Source organism: Apodemus sylvaticus, chromosome 1 (assembly GCF_947179515.1).
Source record: "Apodemus sylvaticus chromosome 1, mApoSyl1.1, whole genome shotgun sequence".
In the NCBI taxonomy this organism is placed as follows: Eukaryota; Metazoa; Chordata; class Mammalia; order Rodentia; family Muridae; genus Apodemus; species Apodemus sylvaticus.
The window spans coordinates 38,689,043-38,704,670 of NC_067472.1; the positions used below are offsets into that span (position 1 = coordinate 38,689,043).

Consider the following 15,628-nt stretch of genomic DNA (forward strand, 5'->3'; position numbering starts at 1 on the left):
AAAAAGGGAGGACATGTACAGAGCCATATTGGGGCAGTCTTGCACTTGGTCAGAGTTTGACTTTGGTCAAGGTTAACTTCTCCCAGTTAGCCAGGATCCTGCTCCACCTAGGGTGGAGTGCACGTAGTAAAGGTCAAGTTCATTGTTCCTCCAGGTATAGGGATTCCTGAATTAAACAGGTGACCCACCCAGCTGCCGGAGCAGTCAAGACGAAGACCTCCAAGAGAAGCTAGACAACTTCCACCGGAACTCAGCCTGGAGTCTGGGGGGAAGGGTTTGCCCGAACTGTTATAAGGTCTGGCGCCATTAAAGTTTACGGCTTTGATCAGTGAACATTGACTTGGCCGTACTTTCTTTTCGCTGCTCTTCCCTATGACCCCAAAATTCTCTCAACAGGTAACCCGGTTTACATGTAGCTGCTGGCGGCTACATTAAGGGATATGGACAGATTGGCGCACCAAGGACAGACAATAGACAGAGAGAGAAGAGAACTAGAGGTCCCTAAGGGACCCAGAACCAAGCATTCCTCCAGTAGGAGCCAGAGGAGGCAGGATGTCTCCTGACTTCCTCCTGCCCCTGGGAGAGCTCTGAAATAGCTTATATCCATTTTCCTTCTCTTGCTAAAATGTCCCGGACAACTGCTTTTCTGAAACCTATTTTCTCTCTCTCTCTCTCTCTCTCTCTCTCTCTCTCTCTCTCTCTCTCTCTCTCTCTCTCTTGTTCAAGATCTTACTCTTCATCTCCTTCTTCTTCTGGGGATTCTGCCAGAGAAGTGAGAGGAGGCACAGTGGTAGCTACTGATAGTTGCTCCCCAGAGCCCTGCTTTTCTAACTTCCCCAATTCCTCTTCAACACTTCTAATTCTTTCATTTATATATTTACCATTCTTACTTCTGGGAATTAAAGACAACATAAATGTACATGAGCTAAGAATCTTTCTAACATTTGTTTTTTTACGTTTTATTTTATTTTATTTTAAACCCTACTCCTCTCGCCTAGAGCAGCTCTTGGCTGCAGACAATGCCTTCGCCCAATGCAGTTCTTAAGGACTGCAGACAATTGCCTGAATTCCTCAGCCCCATTCATTACATTGCCACACCTAGGTGAAGTCAGTGTCCGGCCAACACTTCTTCAGCCTAGCTTGTATCCCTCTGAATGCACCTTTTTACTGCAACAGTTTCAAATGATAAGCACTAGCATTGATTCTGTATGTTGCTTACTGTGCTTCTTGGATACTTTGGCTTTTCTTCTGTTTTCTGTGGAGCTCAACCCAAGACTGTTTCTCAGTAGTTCCTGCCCCGCCCTGTTTTTCAGGCTCCACTTTGGGTGCCACCTGTCACTGTCCAGCAGCCACGGGCAAACTGGGTTACATGAAAGGGAGGCTGGAATTAAGGTGGGGGGAATGAGAGAAGAATGGAGCCAAGACAAAAGTTCTGATCAAGGCTCAAAGTTTAATTTTCAGTTCTGTGTTGATACAGGTAAAGACCCATCCTTAGTTTCCGTGGTGTTCTTGTTTTAAAACAAGCTTCAGCAGGCCATCTTGTTTTTGCAGGAATACTGTGGACGTGGTAAACAGGAGACTTCCACCTGGTCGGGAAGACTCCACTCCAGGTAGGCTAGGCAACTATGGCAAACAAGTCTGATTAGCCTGCTCAAGGCTGGGGAAGGGTACATCTTGATAGTAAAGCTTTGAGTCTGGCAAATAATGTTCTGTGAGTCTTCCTTAAGAAGGTTACGTAACACCTACCAGGCATATTGTTATTGTGTACAGCATTAAGACTACTCTTTGCATTATTCTTTTTATTATTTGAATGTTGATGTCTATGTCCCCATGTCTGGTTGTAATCCTTACTCCGATAATCTCCTATTTCAATTTATCTAAACATTGCTCCCCAATTGTCCCCTGCTCAGTGATTGGCTGATCAGCTTCTTCCCAAAAGTTCTGATGTGGGAAATATCCAGCTTTTATCACAAATTCTAATATTAATTATAACTAGTTAGTTGTAAGCAAGCTGGTTTATTCCTCTTACCTGAAATGTTATATCATTTGAGTAACATTTTTCCAACTCTCTACTCATACTGTATACTCCTGGTGACCATGCTTCACCTTTGAAGATAACACATATATAATAAGAGGTTTAGGAACTTCATTATTCTGTTTTCTGTTGCTATAACAAAATGGCCGACACTGTGTACTTTATAAATATATTTGTTTAGCTCACAGTTCTAGAGGCTCTACATGGTACCCATGTCCCTGCTCAGCTCTGGTGAAGAAAGATCTTCAGGTTAAACGACAACATTATAGATGTATATGAAGAGGAAAGTTACATTGTAAGATAGGAAGCTGGAATGAATTTGCAGTCGGGCTTGTTCCATTATATATCTCATTTTTACAGGAATTAATTTACTCTATGAGTCCAGCATTAGTGCTTCTGATAGTTATAAACCTCTCATTTGTCTTGTATTTGGTTCCATCTCTTAAAGACTCTGCTATCTGTCAACATTATTACAACAACAGTGGCACATGGACCTTTGGGGACACTCTTAATCCATATTGTCAGTATTGCAACATCTAGGTCGAATCGTGATACCCTAAAGAGGCTGCAGAACACTGGCTTCTCTCTTCTACGGGGCATCTGTCACTATACATTGAGTTTTTTTTTCCAGTAAAACATTTAAGATATCTTGCTTATTTTCTCCATTGTCACCAGAGTTTTCTCTATGATGATTCCTGTGTAAGTCATCTGTGTATCCTGAAGAGACTACATCAGTTATGTCATTCCCATGACAGGGGAATTGCCACTAGAGGTTGTATGCAACCTCCTACAAGGCTGACTTATAATAGGTTGCTTTGTCCAGGCTAGCAGATTTTGTGAGCATATTGTTACAGATTGTGGGCCAGAGTTCTACTGTTATATGTGATCTGGTTGTTCATTTGCATTCCCGGTGTCTCAATACAGCAATACAGTTGCAAGGGTACTGTAAACCCAGGAATGGCCAGTCCCGTTTGTTGCCTTTAATCGTCCAGACTGCTGCATTCTAGCACAAATGTATTTTTAAACTTAGCCCTGTAGAGACAGAATAAATATTTCTTCAAAGCCTCTGGGAATCACATGACTAAAATTTTAGGTCTTCTGTAAAGATTTCTGCAACTGGAGAAATAGAATGAGCCAGAAACACAAACAATTGGCCACCATTATTTCCCAAACTACCTTCATGAGCATCAATTTTATCTCTACACACTAATCTTTGAGGCTGCCCTCACTGTGCTTAGGTTTAGGATTGTATCATCTGAATAAAACTGTTGCTGCTGCTGCAGTAATGAGTTGGGCATCCTACTGAAGGGCTTGACGATGTTTTCCTATAGCCAATCTGCCCTTGGAAAGGACACCATGTGCAGGGCTCAGAGGTAATTCTAGGATTTAAAAGATGCTGAAGTCCCTTGAAGGAAAATAAACAAGTCATTCTCCTTTGGGGTTTGTTAGAACAGGAAGAGAGATAACTGTCAATACTGAATTAATTTTTACACATAGATTGAAATCATCCCACTTTGATGGGTCTCAGCAACTTTCTCTTGAATAATAAATAAGGAAGGAAACTTTCAGTCTTGTCTTTCCATTCAGGTAGAAACAGTTCTGCTTTCATTATCTGGGGCCATTTCTTTTCTTTTAGAGATGCCTGAGATATTATATGAATTTCACGTCTCAACTAATTTCAAATGGGATTGAAGACAAACTAGTTTTATCTCAGTCTAATCGGATAAGTGTCTATTGGTGGCACAGCTTCATCTCAGCCCTGTCATTTTCCATAATGTCAAGGATAACATTTCATTCTTGATCTGGATAGAGAACTGCAGGCTAAAGAGAATGCTCAAAGAACTTCACAAGAGCTACTAAGGAAACAAAAGGAGTTTTTATTGATGGGGAATGGGCATGTACCATAAACTAGGCTGAAATGAGAAGACATCAGGAAAACATTATAAGAGGAGAAAAATGATTTCATTATATAAAACATGAATTGTGATCATCAAAATGAGCAGTTTAAATGATTTTATAAAGAGAAAGTGTTCACCACATTCTTTTTGTGAGTTTAGCTCATGCTAAATGAATGTAGAAAGCTAAGTGCAAACAGGTTAAGCCAAAGTATGGGATGGGTGTGTGTACCTGCAGTCCTGGCACTAGGGAGACTGAGGCAGGAGGCCTGAGAATGAGACCAGCCTGGACTGCAGGGCAAGAACCTGTCTGAAAAAGCAAACAAGTCAACAGCAAAAGATGCTCCCCAATTCAATTGTAGATATTACAGTATTAATGTCAAAGAAGAACACTCAGGGCCAAAAGAATTAAAATGGAAGAAAAGATATCATTTGAAATAAATATATTTCCTGACAAAGAAGATAAAAAGACTCATTCACACAGTCAGAGAGAATGTACTAGTAGGTTCTTCTGGCCCTCCTCTACTATGTCAGTCACAAGAAGGTTGCCTAGTAACATACTCCATCCTCCTCTCTTTCCAGTGTGGTTTCTGCCCACTATGCATGGCTCCTACACTACATCTTCAGGGATTGCTTTTCTTAAATGATGCTTTCTAAAATGTTACTTCTTTTAATTCAATTGCTGCCAAACACATTACTACAGATGCAGTGAGCTTCACATGAACGTGTATTAATTTAAATTTTCGAAAGACAGAAGTCTGGCTGCACTTGGATAAATTACTAAGGTCTTATAAATCTCAAATCAAGGTGTCAGCTGAATCACCTTCTAATCTGGATGCTATGGAGAGGGAATTCACATATAAGGGTAGAATTCAGTTCTCCAAGGCTGTAGAACTGATGCCTGCATTCTTCTGCTAGTGGTCGGCTGCGCTCTACTCTTCGCCTCTGGATCCACCCTTCAGACTTTGAATAACCCTTTTATCGTCTATGCTGGCAAACGCACCTCATACCCCTCCAAAGTTTTCTTCTGCCACAGCCAGTGAAAATGTCCTCATGAAAAGAATCTGTATAATCTCTTCTGATTAACCCAAAGTCAAGTAGCTGGACCTTTTAATCAGAAAAACCTTTTTTGTGTTGTGAAGTGATCTAACCACAGGGTCAACATTGCATCTGCTTCCTGTTTCTTTGGATTGGGCCAGGAAACCTAGAAATGGCTCTAGATTTTTAGGATCCTCACTGCTTCACCAGTCAGAGGCTGAAAGGGAGAAATGTCCTGAAGCCATCAGGCCTGGGAGTCTCATGTGTTTACAACCTCAGTATGGAATGCTGAGCTGCATACTGAGTTACAAGAGTCCAAGGATACCTGCTTGACCTAAGGAGTTTGAATGACTCAGTTCTCTGTCATTTGTTATCAAAAATGTGCCTGTTCAGTCACTGCCATAAAGGAACTTTATCTAGAAATCACTGACGTTTCTTGGGGAATTCCTAGACCTAACATTAAAGCAATTGCGAAAAGATTCCCCTGCCCCTCTGGGTTTTTCTTTCTCAATCAGGACCAGTAAGCCTCTCAGCTTCATACCTGAGCCCCTCAATCCCATGGGCAATATGGAGGCAGCCCTTTTTCTTAATAAATAGCCAAGAACTGGCTGGACTCATCAGATCCTCTGTCTGTTCCTTACCCACCATGCCCCTGAGCATCTATGGGCAGGGCTTACTGGGAAAAGAAAAAACTGTCCACCTTCACCAGTAGCAAATAGGTATCAGATTCTTCCCTCTCCACTTGAGCTGCTTCTTCTATGGGAGATGCGAGTCCTTTATCCAGATTGAAAAGCATGAAGAACAAAAAAGTTTCAAAAATGTTGACCTGAACTTCTTGGTAGTTAAGTCGTCTCCTCCTTGCTACTGGCAAGAACTTCCAGAAATCAAAGTCATACTGGAGGAAAAAAAAAGAAATGAAAGGCTCCTTAGTCTGCTGGTGACAGCGGATATTTAGACCTTAAATAATTAAGGCTATACCATTTGTACAATATTAAGGAAGGCTCTAATCTACACTTACATTAGAGCATGTCATTACTATTCTACAAAATTAAATTTTTATCATTACAGTTAGGGACATTTCTGCCAAGGAATTTTACTTATCGGCTAGATTAGATATTAAAATAAGGGAAATGATAAATTATATAATACTAGATGTTGAATATTTAATAAATCAATCCCATGTTGCCAATGAAAGTTTCTGGGAAAAAAATGCCTGTTGCTTTCTAACACGTAATCAATACTAGTTAATGACACCAGCCTGAGGGCAAGCAGAGTCTGAACTGGTTCACAGTCCAAACTAGAAGCACAGAGGAATCACACTCAGATTTAAATTTGTTCTAAAACAGGCAGTTGGAATTGAACTGTTGGTAATTTTCTGGAAGTTAGAGGAAAAGAACTAAGATTGATGCCTTTGTCAGAGTTGATTTTGTCAGTAGTTCCTGGATCATAAAATTAGGCTCCAGCTTATAGTACTGTGTTGATAGGTCCAGCTCTTTTTCTTTCAGACTTTTATATAACTTTGAAATGTGCCAGTTTCCTCCTCCTTTTCCTCCTCCTCTTCTTCCTCTTCTTCTCCTCTTCCTCTCCTCTTTTCTTCATTCTGAGAAATGATTTGGACTCTCAAATTCATACTACCTCTAATCATAAAAAGAAGAGGGTAAGAAATAAATGAATTTAATAAAATAAGGGCTGAAAAAAACAAGCAACAGGACTTTGAAAAGTAAGAAACAAAAGAAGAAAAGGTCACAAAAGGATGAAGGAGAGGGAAAAGAAGAGGGAGGTTGATGATAGAGAGGCTCAGAATAAATAAGAATATATTATTTGATATGACATGTGGGCTCCAACACTTGTATGTCTGTGATGAGAGGTCCTGTTGGTGGAGAACAATAACTATGCCATCCTTGATTAATTCTTAATTCTTCAATTATAAATATGACACAATTTAAGTACAGTTCTAAGTCTACTTAAACTGAATTGGCATAAAGATAATACAAATGAATTTTCAGCCATCCTAAATTTTTTGCCTCTTAGCTTGATAGAGCAATCTTTGGTAGATGCTGGAGAGACAGCTGAGCAGCTAAGAGCACTGAATCTTCTTCCAGAGGACTTGGGTTCATCAGTCTCCAGTACCCACATGGCAGCTCACAGCTCTCCATAGCTCCAATTTGAGGGGATCTAATACACTCAGATAGACGCACGTGTGGGCAAAACACCAACTCTGGGATTATGGATGTGATGCACATGAAATAAAGATAAATCAGTAAAAAATTAAAAGAAATGTAGGCAATTCTAAAAGAAAAAAATAGATGGATAGAAAGGAAGGAAGAAAAGAAGGAAGGAAGAAACAAAGAAAAAGACTTGGTGAAGAAAAGTAATTTTAGTAACTGGGTGAGTGCATGCTGCTGTTGATTTGGAAGGTCCTGAGATAGGACCCCCCCCCCCCACCATGATAAGCAATAAAGGAAACCATCAACAACAGATGATTGATGCAAATGTTTTTAAATGTTGGGTCCAAGTTCCAGCCCCATTAAGCACCAGAACTTGGTAGTTTCAGCAGAGTGATTCTGGCTTTAGAGTCAAGAATACAAGAAAAAGGGTTATGGAATCTCCCTCCTTGACTAAGAAGGCCAGGTAGGTTTTAAGGATATCCTTGCCTAGGGGCCCAGAGAGGTCACTGGGTGAAACTGTGAAGGTGAAGACTGGACTGTGTTGAGACCTCAAGATGTTGGAGATGCCAGAGTCATGGGATACCTGCTGAGGAGAGCTGCAAACTGTGTGGAACCAGCTCAAGAAACAAGCATGCTTCAGGCAGCCAAGCTGAAAGGAACTGGAGATCTGAAGAGCTCGTTGATATCAGACATGGAGATGCAGTGTAATTTGCCCAGCTGGTTTTAAGTCTCGCTTTGGTCCAGTATTTCCTCACCATGCTCCCCTTTCTCCCTTTTAGAATGGTAATATATTATGTAGTATTGCATGTTAGAAGCACATGAACTACTTTTTAATTTTGATTTTATAATAGGTTACAGTTAAAGAGATTGTCATGACTTTCAGAAGAGACTTTGAACTTTTAAATAGTGTTGATATTGTTATGCATTATGGGGACTTTTAAAGTTGGACTGAATGCATTTTAAATTATGAGATGATCACAAGCCTATGGGTGCCAAGGGAGTATAACATGGTGGTTTTCATAAGAAGGCCCTCACGGGCTCATATATTTGAATGTTTTTTAGCAGGGAGTAGGTATTTGAGAAGGGTAGAAGGTACAGATTTGGAATAGTTGTAGCCTTGTTGGAGGAAGTGTATCACAGGGGATAGGCTTTGAGGTCTTAAAAACCCTTGCTAGGCCCAAATTCACTCTTGCTTACTCTTTCTGCTTAGGGGTCAGGATGTAGAACTCTCAGCTCCTCCTCCAATACCATGTCTCCCTGCACCCCCCCCCCCACACACACACACCATTTTCATTAATGGACAAACCTCTGAAACTATAAGCAAGCCTCCAATTAAATGCTGTCTTAGTTAGGGTTTTACTACTGTGAACAGACACCATAGCCAAGAACTGTAATAAGGGCAATATTTATTTGGGGATGACTTATAGGTTCAGAGATTCAGTCCATTATCATCAAGACAGGAACATGGCAGCATCCAGGCAGGCATAGCGCAGGAGGAGCTGAGAGTTCTACAACTTCATCTGAAGGTTGCTAGCAGAATACTGCTTCTTGGCAGCTAGGATGAGAGTCTTAGCCCATGGTCCACAGTGACACACCTACTCCAACAGGGCCACACCTACTAATCAGACTGCTCCCTGGGCTGAGCATATACAAACCATCACAAACGCATTCTTTTATTTATAAGAGTTGCTTTGATCATGGTGTCTCTTCACAGCAATAGAGCACTGACAAACACATATAGGGAATGTGGTTATGGTCTTGTTTTGTTTGGTTTTCTGCAGGAGCACTATTCTCTGCCTTGATTGGATAGACTTGAATATATGGTTTTCATGAACCCGTCTACAGGTCATTTCTGTTCCTCCTTTTATCAAAAGGGAAAGGCTGAAATAGCAGCAGTTGGCACTCTATTGACATTTAGCTGAGAAGTGGAGACTGTATATTTGATTTTGGGTAGTATGGATTGGCATCTTAGCTTACCTCAGGGCCCCACACCATGACCAAAAGGCCATGGAAAAGCACTTGGAAGATGTGTGTAGTCAAATTTGCTAAATAAGATCCAGAATTACTCAATATAGAACATCAATATAATAATCTTTTATAAGTGAATCAATTTGTAATGTGAATTGTTACTTTACATGTTTTCAGTATGAATTTTTCTGTGGTTAAAAAATATACTCATTTTAATTTTTTCCAGATTGTATATTTGAATCAGGAACCAAATAAGTTCTTCTATTCTAATTGGTTGATATGGGCTTTAAGTCTTCTTTAAAAATAGTCATTCGATGATGCCCGTGTGTATCTCAGTCTCCCCACCTTAGACTCCTGAGTGCTAGTGATGTCTGTCATGCCTCGTCAGACAAGCATCAGTACCTTCTGGCTTCACTGGAAGTCTGAATAAACGGTGGTCAATAACATATTCATTTGTGCATTTCACACAGGGGAGACCATGTACTGGGTATAAGCACTACAATAATGACACAAATTAATGTTACAAAGCGTCAGATGTTATAATGAAGAGATTTTGGAGTTGATTACCGGTCTGAAACTGCCGAGAGGTAGTTTGGCCTCCCTGATCTGAAGACAGACTAAGAGCACCTCCAACACTCCCACCCTTCCCCCGCCCCCGCACAGTTCCTAGCCTGGCCTGTTTGTCAGAGGAAGAAGACAAGGCTTAAACAAGGTCATCTGGGACAGGAGCAGAACCTTTGACGGCTCCAGCTCTTCAGCTGCTTTGCTTAATGCCTCTTTAGGCAATTGAACTGCACAGAGAAATCATACTCTAGGGCTGGGGTTTTCTTTTGCTCTCTGTTAGTCAAACTCAACTGTGAGTGGAGGTGTGATGGTAACAGAAGATGGGCTGTCAAAACAACTGCTACAGGTTCAGTTCCAATCTCAGGCTTGGAGCTGTGCTATTGCTCCTTAACAGATTCTCTGCGTCACCTGCCTTTATTTTCCCTTGCTTAGGTTAGGTAGGTGAGCCCAGGTAACTACAAATCCTAGTATGTGGTCCTCTTTCAAAAATCTTCGAACCCTGTCTCTCTCACTGTATTCTGGGAAATGTAGTTTAACCAGTACTCAAAAGACAGGCAATCAGGATAGTAAGGCTGGAGAAACCCCACCTTCCACTGACCCCGCCCCTTCTTTTGACCCCTCCCAGGTTGCTTAGGAGACAAGAGACGCGGAATCTTGGTCCGTGTAACGGTAGGGCTGGACTAGCGTTGCCGGGAAGACCAGTCTGGCTTCTCAACTGCAGGCAGGCATGGGGACCTTTGATAGCTCATGTCACGAGTGTTTCGAGCATAAAGAGCGGTGGTATGAGATTGGACCCACGGATTTGCTGGAGCGCAAAGGCTCCCTAACTCTCCGCTCTCATGACAAGAAATACTCGGAGCCAGTGTTGGTGTATTCCTGGTGAGCCAAATACTTGCAGTTCTTGGGTCCTAGGGAAGGAGGAGGAGAGAAGGATATGACAGGAAAAGGGAAACAAAATAACAGCATAAACAATAGCGGGGAAGAAAGAACGGGGAAGAGGAGAAGAAAATCAAAGAAAAGGAGGGCAAAGAGATCAAAAGAACAAGAGAGAAGAAAGAGGGGGAACCGATCTTTCACAGAGCAGTGGTCATATCAAAGTGAACTAGGAGAGCTTTCCAGGACTGTTCCCCAGTACACACCAAGACCTGGACCGGCCAGGGCTTTGGCCAGAGGAACTTAAGCTCATCTACACAGGACTGGGAGTCACTTAATCAGTTGGAAATCGCCTCCCTGAGGCAATGCATACTTGTAAAAGAAGTCCTGTTAGAAAGTTCTCTCACTGGCAAGAGGCAAGGTCCATGCAGAGCACTGGGCTGTCACTGTTTGGGGAGGGGGGCACATTGAAAGCAGTTCCTCAGCACCCTGAAGGCTATCTATTATTCCTGAAGACCCTCCTACTAGAGGTAGTGTAGTTTAGCCTCTCTTTGGATAAGGCAGTGCGCTTGTTTGACATGTTCTCTGTTCTATTTAATCTTTTCAATTACTTAAAATCCAAACAAAGATCCAGGATTATGTGTTCTTTTGGAACACTGAAAGACCTGGAGGGCTTTGTTCTAAGTTCGTCCTCTTCTGAAGACGGGACTCTCAAGACCCCAGGAAGCCTTTGGCCTACTTTTGTGAATTGGGAATTGTGCTTAGAATTCACTTTTCTGTCTTGGTTTCTGTTTCTGTCTCTGTCTATTTCTCTGTGTCTCTCTCTGTCTCTCTGTCGTGGTCAATAGTTGTGATGTCAACACTAGAGAAAACTAGACACTTTTAAGAGCGTGTGTGCCAAATTTATTGCAATAATTACTTATAAAATATTTGTAACACTGGGGCAGGGGAAGTGAGAAGACAGAAATGAAGTCACAAGCCTTGACTTTATGCTGCTGTTGCCTTTGAAGAAAGACGAATGATTTTGACTTTAGGCCTGCTTGCACATAACCATTCCTGGACTGTTTGTGATGCCTTTGCTTTTCTGCAGACTTTTAACAGCCTGTCGGCTCCATATATTCCCAAGGCCTATTCCTCCTGCCTTCATTTCTCATCCCAAATTGTGCTCTCTGCCCATGCTAAACTCAGCTCGAGAGCTTGAATAGTCACAAAATCTAAAGCGACACAGGGAAACAGACTCTTTTTCAACAATAAAATTTATTTTGGAAACCGACTTCACATTAATGGTTTACTTGCTTGGGCAGGGGTGGAGTCCCAAGCAACCTGTTTTGGCTTTATACATACAGATCTTATTTAGTGGCTCTTATGCAAATATACTTGCTCTTCTGTGGACCTGTTATGCCGTAAGGATTTGGGTCATAATAGAAATTACTTCTGTAAGTTGTTAATGAGAAAGGGTTTCCAAAGGGACAGCACTTCTGTTCCCTTCTGCATTACTGTCACTTTGAAGTTAACTTGTAAGCAGCATGGATATCAGTAACAGAGAAGAAATTTGAACAGTGTGGGGTCTGGTAAGAAAGAAGGGTAGGGAGGACTGTAAGCCACTTCAGCCATTCCCAAACATGTATGAGGCTTTTATTTTATTTACAAGTTCAACCCAACACGTATTTATATGCCATGCATTTTGGAACATATTAGGGACACAGAAATAGAAAAAAATCATTGATATTTTTATAAGGCAGTTTGTTCTAGTTAGAGTTTCTATTGCTGTGATGAGAAATCATGATCAAACCAAGTTGGGATGAAAAGGGTTTTTTGGCTTACATTCCATATGTCTATCATTTTAGGAAGTCAGGATTGGAACTCACACAGAGCAGGAATCTGGAGGCAGAAGCTGATGAAGTAGCCATGGAGGGGTGCTGCTTACTGGCTTGCTCCCCATGGCTTGCTCAGCTTGCTTTGCTATAGAATCCAGAACCACCAGCCCAGGGATGACTCCACCCACAATGAACTGAGCCCTCATACATCAACCACTAATTAAGAACTTGTCCTTACATGCTTGCATACAGCCTGATCCTATGAAGTGGCTGTGAATGTGTGTGTGTGTGTGTGTGTTTCAGTAGGCTCTTAAAAAAGAATAGGAATTCCAAAGATAGGCAAGGAACTTAATAGTAACAACTCAAGGATTAGAAGGAGTCCCTTCTTCATGCAGGAAATACAGTTGACGCTTTTTACGGATTTCTTGTGTAAATTCACCTATTTGGTGACGATTACTTGCAAATCACAATCAATACTTGAGATAAATTTTCTCCATTGCACACATGTGTAGAGAGGCAAAAAGGCTCAATGCCTGCCCCCCAGGTGCATGTTCAAAATTAAGGTTAAATAAGGCAAAAGTCTACCTTCTTCTCTTCCTCTTATAGATGTCATTTCTGTGGTCTGCTTCATGTTACTTGCTCTCTGGCATTTTTGTGCTTTGTGTTGCTGGTGTTATTGTTAGCATGCCCACAGGCACCATGATGAAGTATTGCCTGATGACTCTAAGCATGAGAAAGTCATGTGGATGTATGTATTGTATGAAAAAAACCATGTGTTAGACAAATTTTTGTTCAGGTGTGAGGTCTAGTGTTGTCAGTGATAAGTTCAGTATTAATGAAACACACACTTATATCAAATAAGATGTCTTTAAGCAGGTGCACACCTGGGCTGGGGGTGTCATCTAGTTAGTAGAGTGCTTGTCTGGGAAATGGGAGGCCCCAGCTTCCATCCATTTACTTCACAAGAAAACAAAGAGGAGCACCTAGACAAGGTTATACACTGATTGATTCATGGAAACATGGCCAGGAGGTCACAGGGACCTAGACCTGTTTCCTCGGGAAGAGGTTGTTTCAGTGCTCTTGAGTGTTTACAACACCTCCATAGAAAGGCACTATAAGAATCTGCTGTGAAGTTTCAGAAGCAGCAGCATCTTCTGAAGCTGGCGACATCCTTCTCTCCTTTCTCCAAACCAACCAGTCGTTAACATCTATGCTAACCAGTGTAAAGTTGAGTGTGTGCACTTATGAAAGAATAGTCAGCAAACCGATGATTGTTAGCCTCTGTTTGCCTTATCTTGTGGCTCATTTAAATGGTTCTTGAATTATATTTATTAGCGATTTTTAAATTCAATTGTTTAGGTCTAGGCTTACCATTGTGGTGTCTGCTTCAATTGAGTATTTCATCAGGGACCTTTTACGTTTGCAGATACATACGCAGTGTGTAACTAGGAGAAATTCTGATTTACTCTTCATGGTTGTTTAAACATGGATTTTTCCTGCGTCTCTCTACCTGGCATGCAATGGAAGTCTGTTTGACTTCACTGCATATATCCAAATCAGCTTTGTAAGGTAGACGTGACAAAGGATGGAGGTTAAGGGATAACTCTGGACCATTTTTAATCTATGACATCACCTGAGACCCACATCCTCCTTGCAGCTAGGATGTTAATGAGACAGAGCCTATTACCCTTGTCATAGCCTGCTGCTTTCGAGTTAGAAATACCTTTCCCAAAATTCATCATTGTCCACTCCTTTCTGTAGCATTTATGGAACTACATCATAAGCCATTTCCATTAGAAATTCTGAGGCAGAGAAAATTATTTCCTGGGGTATTTGTCCACTCATTGGAATAATCAGAAACAGAACAACTTATACTTACTTTAATAAATTCTCTCATGAGAGAAGAGTTTGTTCATTCATTCTTTCGTTTGTTCATTTGTTCATTCATTTTCATCTGTTCCTTGGCCGATCTGACACCTGGTAACAAATTATAATAATTTAAAGAAAAAAATTCCTCCATATCTCCATGGAGACATCTTCTCATCTCCATGGCAATATCTCGTTTTAAGGACTCAGATTAATTTTACAAATTTGTAATTTTAATTGTTTTTCTTCTTCGCCTCAGCTACAGAGTAAAGACCTTGAGTGTTACACTTTCCCCACGCCATCCTCCTACCTCAGAAGAAGAGGAAAACGAAAAACAAAAGGGAAGAAGGGAGTTAGATGTCATCAGTGTGGGGGCAGGGAGCCCCATTGTTTCAAAGATTTTTATGAAAAAAAGGGGAAATTACTGTTTCTGTGAGACCCTCACGTCTCTGCGTGGCTGTCATCCTGGCAGGGAGTACACGTGTATTTAGGGCCTTTCTCTGGAGATGGAAAGCCATTGCAAGGCACAGGCCTATCTTTGTGTCCTTAAGTAGAAAACAGAGGGTCTAGATAATTTGATCTGTCACTCTTATTGTGTTTTTGTGGGTACTGACTAAAGTATTTAGAGTCTCTATCTAACCAGTCGTTAACATCTATGCTAACATCTCTGAGGGCCAGACTACAGTTATGTAAAGCTCTACTGGTCAGCCATCTTCCTGACCCCCCAACCCCCTGCATCTCCATTACATCCTAGGATTAAAAGACAGAGAAAAAGCCCTTCCTAACCATGTGCTCCAGCTTGTACAACACTGAAATCCGTGATGGCTTCCTCTTTTTTCATGCCTTTAACTTTAACATAGCAACTCAAGAGAAATCTTATTAACCTTTTACTGAACATTTGGAAAAGACTCAGTTATTTGATCTCCATACATTGAAGCATTTAGTTTGAATTCAAGATAGGAAAAATTAAAAGGGCCTTTTTTTTTTTTTTTTTTTTTTGGTCACTGTCACAGAGTGAGAAGACTGGGGCCTGGGATATGGGATAAGAACTCAGTGAGAGATGAGTAAATGTTTATCACATAAATGAAAAGGTGTTTTGAAGCGTTCAATGGAGAAGACTAATCGGATGTGGGTTTAAGCCAACAGAAAGTCTTTATTAGTCAGCCAGTTACTACACCGGGTGTTCAGAACCCAAAGTGTGCAGTCTGAACCTTTTTGAATGGTGAATTTTTAAGTACAAAATCCACATCCTAGTTTGACACATCTCAGTTAGCAAGAACAGATAGCTAGAAGTGAAACTACAGAAACCTAAAAGCAAGGTTAGGACATTAGAAACTTTCCCAGAACTGTGGACTTGGGTGGATTAGGTCTTAGTTCTCATTTTGACAGGTGTTGCTTCCTATG

At 41.2% G+C, this 15,628-nt stretch overlaps 1 protein-coding gene across 1 annotated transcript in view; it reads left to right on the forward strand.

Moving 5' to 3' along the window:
- The first annotated feature begins 10,395 nt into the window (after window positions 1-10,395).
- Cfap95 (cilia and flagella associated protein 95) overlaps window positions 10,396-15,628 on the forward strand; it is a 110,045-nt gene continuing 104,812 nt past the window's right edge. Inside the window, exon 1 of the mRNA XM_052188270.1 lies at window positions 10,396-10,547. Coding sequence (XP_052044230.1) covers window positions 10,396-10,547 — 152 coding nt within the window. The remainder of the gene's footprint in view (window positions 10,548-15,628) is intronic.